Here is a 9,082-nt window from a genome sequence, read left to right on the forward strand (position 1 = left end):
TGTTAGGAGTTGTAGAAGGCAAAAGGACCCACTATCCAAACAGCTTCAGGGGAAGACCACCGAACTCACTATCCAACTGGGCTTTGTATCCTTCCAAAATAATATCAAATACAACTAATCTTAGCAACTCATACTCTTTCTCTATCCCTTTCCCATGTCTCTTCTACACTAAATACTACTTAGATCTCAATACCTGATCCACTTACTCGTATCACATAACAAATCCCTTAGATTTCTTACTCACATCACATAAAAAATCTCTTAGATCGCTTACTTACATTATACTTCACATATCATTTCACAAAAACACATCCATGGTCTCATCCACGTTACAACCAAGGAAAAAAATCTTTCTTTATACACACTTCTAGATAATATTATTGAGTCAACCTTGAGGCTCTCTCAATTTACAATTACAATGGAAACTCGTTAAGATAAAACAATACAAGTTACATTGCTTCTTTCCATAATTACATAACATTGTTATCTCATAGTCTTTACAACTCTTCACATGTGCAACCTCAGACTCTGTGAACTCACTAGCGTCATCATTAGGATGTCTTCTACTTTCTAACTTTGCTCAACCAGATTATATCCTTGTTAGGAGATAAAATCTAATTACCAAAAACTACTTCTCAAGAACTTTGTCTATAAAATGTCTTATGTAAGTATTAAATAAATGTCACCAGTCTTCAAATTTTTGCATGTGCACTTAACCATGGAATTGGGAAACTCTGTAGAACATGTCCCCAACTGCACTTGACCTCATCTTTACTCCACAAGCCATACAATCTTAGTCATTGTTTGCTACTCTTCCAGTCTTCAGAATTTTGACATCAATGACAAATACTGCCATGAATGCAACATGTAACCATTCTTACAATCCCTCTAGTGCTCCAACAATGCTCGGATACTCCCCCATAGGAATATCATCAGCATTCATACTAACACTAGCATGGGCCCACAACACTTATGGGTAGAAAAGAACCATAAAATCAAATGGTTAACATAGTTCCCCATAACAAATAGCAAAAATGTGGTTGACCCACCCTGGGTTGCATAAGAAAATCAAAGAATGGTGGCATATTGAGGTGGATGGGACTGCCATGTATAAGGTTGCTAAGAAACTTAGGTTCATTAAATCTGACATTCGCAAATGGAACAAATCAAATTTTGGTAATATTTTTCAGGATAAGGAGAGGATCATGGGGAACTTGGCTGAGGTGCAGAATAATATCCAGACTTGGGGTTGTGATGATAACTTTATTAACTCTAAGAAGGAAATCTTGGCTGAACTACACAACATTTTTGGGAAAGAGGAAATTATCTGGAGGCAGAGGTCGAGACTAATATGGCCCAAGGAAGGGGACAAAAATTCCAAATTTTTCCACTTGTCCACTATGAAACACCAGGCTGCAAACAGAATTATTGAGATCAAAAAGGGTAATGATACTTTAGAAGAAGATAATGAAATAGTAGAGGAGGCTATTGGGCATTTCTCTTTGATACTTATGAAAGATCTCAACTTGAATGGTGAGGACCAGTATGAGGTTGTTAATTCCATCCCCAAGATCATTGATAATGCTCAAAACTGGGTCTTACTGGCTATACCTAAGTATGATGAAATTAGAAAGGCAATTTTTGATCTTTTGACTAAGAAGGCCCCTAGCCCTGACGGCTTCCCCACATTCTTCTTTGAATTTTACTGGAACATTATTCAAGTTGATATTGTTAAAGCTATCTAGGAATTCTTTGGTGCTAAAGACCTTATGAAAGAGGTTAATGCTATTTTTTTGGTTTTGATTCCTAAACTTGCTAGAGTGGACTCCTTTGGTTCTTTTAGGCCTATCAGTCTCTGCAACTCTTTTTATAAGATCTTGGCAAAAGTTATTTCTAGCAAACTTATCAATCTTCTTTTGGAGATCATTTCACCCCAATAGTCGAGTTTTGTTCCTGGCAGGCAAATTCTAAACTCCATCATGGAAGTCCATGAAGTTATCCGTTCTTTGGAGGTGGGAAAGTAGGAAAGATTTCTTCTCAAGATGGATCTTTCCAAGGCTTATGACAGGGTGGACTGGGGGTTTTTGGATATAATTCTTGAGGCTTTTGGATTTAATGCTAAAGTGAGGAAGTTTCTTTCCCAACTGGTTTCCACTCCCTCCTTCACGGTCCTTGTGAATGGGGCCCCCTCTAATTTTTTTAAACCCTCCAGGGGTCTTCACCAGGGAGACCCTTTATCCCCTCTTCTCTTCATCATTCTGGCTAAAGGCTTTGGTAGACTCATCAACTCTAGTAGGGACAGAGGGACTCTGGTGGGTTTGAAACTATCTTCTGGTCCTTTAGTGTTTACTCATCAACAATTTACTGATGACACTATTATGGGGGGTAAGTCCTCAGTGAGGGAAGCTAGATCTATTTTAAAAAAATTGAACAATTACTCCAAGGCCTCTAGACAGTTCATTAACTGGGACAAGAGCTCAGTCTTCTTCTTCAACACTCTGATAAGAAGAGAGAAGAAAATAGCATAGATTTTGGGGTGCAAGGTTAGATCTCTCCCTTCCACTTATTTAGGGCTTCCTTTGGGGCTTAAACCTCCAGAATCCTTCTGGGATAATTTTGTGGATAGATTCAATAGGAAGCTTGTTGGTTGGAAAGGTATTACTTTGAGCTAGGCGGGTAAGGTGACTCTGATTAAATCTACTTTATAGAATTTACCTACTTATGCTCTTAGCCTTTTTTCTATTCCTTCCAAGGTGGCTGACCACCTTGAAGCTATCCAAAGGAACTTTATGTGGTCATGTACTAATGAGAGTAAGAAATACCTGTTGGTGGCATGGGATACCATTTGTAAATCTAAGAAGCAAGGGGGGTTGGGGATTCGTAAGCTGAGACATTTTAACTTAGCTCTTCAAGTGAAACAGATTTGGAGAATTTTCAACAAAAAAGGTGAATGGAGAGATATTTTGATGTCCAAATATGCTAATGATATCAATCTTAAATAGTTCATTAATAGGGATCTTGACCCCAATGGATCTTCCATCTGGAATGGTCTTATGAGAACTAAGGATCTTGCCTTCGAGAAAGCTAAATGGCATGTGGGAAATGAGGAGGATATTAATTTTTGGCTTGATGACTAGCTGAATTTAGGTCCTCTCTGGGAAATTGAGGTTTTCAACAGATGGGCTAATGTTTGTATTGAAAGATTTGGGAGCAGGATGAGTGACTACAAAATTCACAATGGGTGGATTGACCTGGCAGAGGTGTTTGAGGAGCTGAAGTTGCTAATGGATATGGTTAGACATATTCCTCTTTCCCAAAATAAAGATGCTATTTTCTAGGGGGAGACTGTCCATGGTCTTTATATCATGGCATTTGGCTATGAGACACTACAATTTCAGGACCAGGCCCCAGTGTGGGCCAAAGCCTGGTATCCGAGACTTATACCAAAGATCAACATTTTATTTTGGATCTTGCTCCAAAATTGTAATCTCACAGTGGATAACCTCACCAAAAGAGGTAACATGATTCCCAATAGATGTATCTTATGTAAAATTAACAATGAGAGTGTTGACCATATGTTTATTCACTGTCCTTTTATTAAATCTATTTGGTCTCTTTTCCTGTATTTTTTCAATTTGTCCTGGTGTTTTCCATCCAATAATCAGGAGCTATTTTTTCAATGGAAATTTGGGATGGTAGATAAGGATTCCAAGATTTTATGGTCTTAGGCCTTACCTCATGTGTGTTGGGGGGTCTGGAAAGAGCAGAACAATCGAATCTTCAAGTATAAGGAGTCTAATGCCAAAGTGGTTTTTCAAAAATGTATCAATGCTTTGATAGAAAATTACATCAAAATTAAAGGCCCCATCCCCCCTCTAAATACAATGGTTAAAGACAAAAGGGAGGGATGTAGTTGGTGTTTCCCACTTGAGGGATTGCTTAAGGCCAATTTTAATGGGGCTACAAAAGGCAACCCAGGAAAGGCCAGGGTTGGTGGCATCATAAGAAATGAGCATGGGAAAGAGATTACTGCATTCACTACCCCCCTTGGGATTCAAACTAATCATTATGTGAAGACCATTGTGGCACACTAGACAATCAAGCTAGCAAAAGAAATTGGAGTGAAATTCCTTTGGCTGGAAGGAGACTCTAAAAATATAATTGATTGCCTCAATGGGAGAAAGAAGCCTACTTGGACTACTTCAAATATTATTGATGAATGCATCAAGTACCTGCAAACTTTTGAAAAAACCTATGTGGCACATGAGTGCTGTGAGGCCAACAATGTGGCAGACAGGTTGGAAAATTGGGCAGTCAAGTATCATGAGGCAGCTAAGTGGACGGATGGACATGATATCTCATCAAAGTTTAATGAGGTCATCGAAAGGGATCGTATCTTGGGTAGATTGGGTATAATTAAATTCTATAATGAAAGTTATTAAGTTGCAGGCCACAGTTAGTAATAACATGTGTGGATTTAATAAGATAATCAATAATTTATGGGGAATATGCAGAGTTGTGAAGTGGAAGTACAATATTTCTCATACTTCCAATATCTACAATATCCATCAACCCATGTCAAGTACCAAATGTGGAAGCGAATTCACAAGGTGAAAAGAAGGTGTAAGAAAACAAGGAGAGTTGAAGGCTTGCAGGTTTTGAAGGGTTTTGAGAGTGACTACAGAGACTGCATTGAGAAGAACACCATGGTTGGGGAAAGAAACAAGAGGGAACCAGAGGATGAAGCCCAGAAGTGGAGAAGAAGATCCAAGGTGTGGAACATCTTGAGGAGAGGATAAATAATGAATTATATTGAAAACCTCCATGAATGGAAACCCTCTGTAACCAAAAGTAAGGTTAGAAACTGGAACAAGAGCATAGTTAGAATCGATGGGCAGAGATCTCTATTACAAAAGAAATCATCTCCCAGATAACTGGCATCCCTATTATTGGGAAGAAATTTTATAGAGACCAAAAATTTTCCAGGCAAGAGATGGTGGAGTTTACTAAGAACTAAGAGGAGAGAGATGCACTAGTGAAGAAAGGTACCCATTATCTCCCAAGCTCCATCAAGCCATTGCAGAGATTTGTGCTCTGTGCCATCATCAAATACATTACTCTGGATACTAGGTTTGATCAAATATGCACTTACCATTTCGTGCTCCTCAATCATTTCAGGTATGGGGTGAAAATCTCTATCCCCTTCTACCTTTACTCATCCATGAATGATAATATTAATGAGTATAAAGAAAAGAAAACTAGAAATCCAACGCTCTGTGAGGGGCTGTTGTTGTTAATCTATGAATACTTCAAAGCTAGGACTATTAGTAAACAAATCAAAGATAGGAAAGAGGGAAAGAAAATAAAGGGGATTCTGATGAGTCTGAGAAGACTTATTCACCGTCAAATATAGAGGAAAGCCTTGAGATGCACATGGATTTGGAGGACTCTAAGTCCCCACAGTGTGGAGTGGGGAAAACATCCCTCAAAACTAACAGTAAGGAGAAAATTGTACACCCCGAAACCACACAAGAAATTGACACTTCATCGGACAGGGGTTATAATGAATGGGCTAAAGGGATGGACAAAGGTGAAGAAAGTGTTGGGGATGAGGAGAGAATTAGGGAAGGGGAAGGTAAGGAATGAAAGAAGAGTAAGAGGACCATCACTATCAAAGTGCCAGCAAGAAAAGAGCAGGAGGCCTTGGTGTCAGGGAATCGGAAAAGGAAAACCATGGATGACATCAAGGAAAAATAGGGGGAAGAGAGTGAGAAGCTGGAAGGGGACCCCATTGATAGGGAGAGACTTGAACAAGGCTATGAGGACTTTGGTACTACTACCTACAGATGCTCAGTCACAAGGAAGGATAGGAAGGTGGTGTGGAGGAACTTTGACTCTGCTTTGGCCAATATGGGCATTAAACAGGAGCTAATTAGAACTCAAGTTAAGGAAAATGAAGAGGGTAGAATCTAGCTAGAGGAGTTGATTGATCTCGCTCTATTTATCCTCAGTGACATCACTAAGGAGAACCTAGATATGGATGTCCTTAACAATGTGAAGAATAGCGTGGTGGATAGCTTTCGATCACTAAGTGGCTTTTCCACAAAATCCTTGACCTCAAACACAAAATGAGCACTTTGAAAAGGGAGACCTATAGCTTAAAAGATAGGATCAACAAGGATGAACAAAGCATGGACAGAAGGTGGAGGATGTCAACAACAGAACTCATGCGATGGATAGGACAATGCAAGGTATAGTTGAGCAGAACTCTAGCATCCTCAAGGACAATGAGAACATCAAGAAGTTCATCCACTATGTGGATGATCAGAACATCAGCAAGGAGTAGGACCCTAACACCCATAGCTTAAAGGATAGGACTCTGGATGAAGGTGCAAGGAAGCGAACCAGATCTAGCACTAGGAAAAAGGAAACCTTGGCCCCTGTGCAAGAGCTTTCTAAGATGGAGGTAGTAGGCAAGCTGTCAGAGCTAGAGATCAATGTTTCTGAAATGTTGAGAGACATCGTCTGAGCACCCTAGCCTTTTTGGGGTTGCCCTGGTTTTTTTGGTGACTCTCCCTGGCTACATTTCTATTAGTTTCTTTGTTTAGGGAGATGTTCTTTCTTTTTGCCTTGGGGCTCGGTTTGTAGCCTTTTGTGCTTAGTTGTAGACTGTTCTTTTATGTTTGGGTTTTAGGGCCCTTTTAAAGCCTATTTTCCTTAATCAAAAAGAAATAGCAAAAAAAATGTGGGAGGAGAGAACAGAAGATGTTAACACCCTCCCACATGGCATAATCTTATTAACTATTGAAAATACATATGACATAAAAGTTAAGATTCATGGCAATGGTGTGGGCCTTACAAACTAGGAAAATATTACATTACCATTGTTGAACTGGACATAATGGAAACACGTGGAAGAGCATAAGGATTTTTCCATTTCAGAAAGGGAAAAAAGGGAACCATGCAAGATAGTGAAACATACACAAACACCAATGTTAGTCACAAATTTTTCATGTTAATCCATTGTGATAAATTTTAGCCCATTAAAAATTTCTTAGATCAGTTATCTATGATGGGTTGAATGTGGTAAAAAATAACCAACATATTTGTGACTCATAGGGGATGCTTTCCTGTTAAGCATAAGATCAATGGCCTTAAGAAATTCATTGGTCATAGAGTCACCAATAGAGAATGACATGTTAACCCACATGTTACTTGACAAAATCTACAACCTCTATAACCAGAAAAAACTATAAAACTTGCTACCTCTAGGAGGGAATAGTTGTGCTCGTGCACTTCTTGGAAAAATAAAAATACCTACTCTATTATGCAAAATTATTTACAAATAAAAGAAATCAAACAAATTCATTAATTGTCTTATTACAGTAGTTTCCCTTCCTTATTTTTTGTTCCCTCCATGCATGTGGGTATTTAGATAGGGTATAAAGCATGATAGAAATATTTTTTCACTCTGGAATACCTTCCTATTGATCATGAGAAGAATTGAATTCTTTAACATTTGGGTATTGTCTTTTTGATCAAGACACACTTGCTCCTCTTTGTGAAACTCCCCCTCATGCTTTAAAATGAGCATGACCAGAGGCAACATGTTGATTTTTTGTAGAGCTAGATGCCTTATGGGACATTATTTTGATGAAATTGGGTCTAAGCAATCAACCTTGACTATGTTTCTATGCCCTGTAATGATGGTATCCTATTGGTCTAAAAGTGGCTCCTCCTTTTCTTGTGAAGAGATTATCTCCACCTCTTCCTCATGATTCTCATGAACCACCTCCTTGGGAATTACTGGTATGGTGTGGATCTCCACTTGTTCTTGTTGTAGATTTTGATCTTCACATATAGGAGATGATGGCTCAATATTAATGGAAGAAAAACTAGCATCAAACTCATCCATAAGGTCATCTTCATCAATAATCTCCTTTGTCATAGTTTTCAATAATATGCATAGTTTGAAGAATAACCTCATGCATATCAATATGTTCTTTCTCAAGGATAGAGCTACCCTTATGAAATTCCTCCTCTTTGACCTCTTGTTGTAGCATATATTATTCAATTAACAGCTACTCTTGTGTTGTCTCTAGTGTGGGAAAAGGTATATCCACTTCTTTAAAATTAATGAAGAAGGGACAATAATTTTTTAGAGGTGCAGACTATCAAGATGGGGAGGTTTTGGATTAGGATATAGGTAGCTTGAAATGGTAATCTAAGGAGGCTCACTCCTTAAGCTACCAAACTTGTGTTTGGGTGGTTGTTGTTCAAATTTTGGATTTGGGAATATGGCTTATGAGTGGGCCTCTAACTCTTTTATGGAATTTTCCAAAATAGGAAGGGTGATTTGTCTAAATCTAGAAAATTTTCTCCTAGGAGGCTCTTGTGCTTCAACTATTTTTATTTGAGAAATCTTGAGCCTTGTCTCTTCTTTTGCAATTGCTAACCCTCTTGTAAGGTCCTCCTCAAATTGGATCTTTCTCACCTCCCACTCCAGATGGTGAATTAGAGCCTGGATATAATGGCCCTTCTTATTGAGGAGAAATATGACAAGAATAATCTTGTTCATATTGTCCATGTTTGACCTCCATGTGTTGTCGCATATAAAACTCCTACTTCCTCAAGAGAGTATTTACCTTATCCACCATAGATTGTATTAATGAATTATTTGTCCAATGTTTTGCTTAATATTTTGCATTTCCAAGCCTAGATCTTGAAACTTCACATACATCTTCCTATTTTGTTCATGAAACTTCTAGTCAATATTATTTTGGAAATCCAACATTGATGCAGAGCATCTTGAATATAAAAATTCCAACTTTCATTCTTTATCAATTTTCATAACCGAATTCTCTTCTTTTGCAACTATATTAAGACTCAGACAACCATGGAAAAGATAATAAGAATCGATAGAATATAACTCAGTAAAACTAAGAAACCATTAATTATGAACATATATACTTCCATTAAGATAATATTTGTAGATTACAATAGTATGTGGCTCTCTGGCTGCCACTAGAGAGCCATTTGGAGTATTACTCACACCAAATTATCTTCCTTGAAACTTCCTATT

The 9,082-nt window shown here is 38.2% G+C and overlaps 1 protein-coding gene across 1 annotated transcript; it reads left to right on the forward strand.

Annotated features, from left to right (window-relative positions):
• The first annotated feature begins 1,034 nt into the window (after positions 1-1,034).
• LOC149547014 (uncharacterized) lies at positions 1,035-1,745 on the forward strand. Its single transcript, XM_089794091.1, has one exon. The coding sequence runs from the start codon at positions 1,035-1,037 to the stop codon at positions 1,743-1,745; it is 711 nt and encodes a 236-aa protein (XP_089650217.1).
• Positions 1,746-9,082: the final 7,337 nt, after the last annotated feature.

Source organism: Cupressus sempervirens, chromosome 7, assembly GCF_028749045.1.
Source record: "Cupressus sempervirens isolate cs-2001-9-10 chromosome 7, ASM2874904v1, whole genome shotgun sequence".
In the NCBI taxonomy this organism is placed as follows: domain Eukaryota; kingdom Viridiplantae; phylum Streptophyta; class Pinopsida; order Cupressales; family Cupressaceae; genus Cupressus; species Cupressus sempervirens.

Bases quoted from the DNA above. Each gene is read 5' to 3' on its own strand.
- LOC149547014 (XM_089794091.1), top strand. From the start codon at position 1,035: ATGTGGTTGACCCACCCTGGGTTGCATAAGAAAATCAAAGAATGGTGG.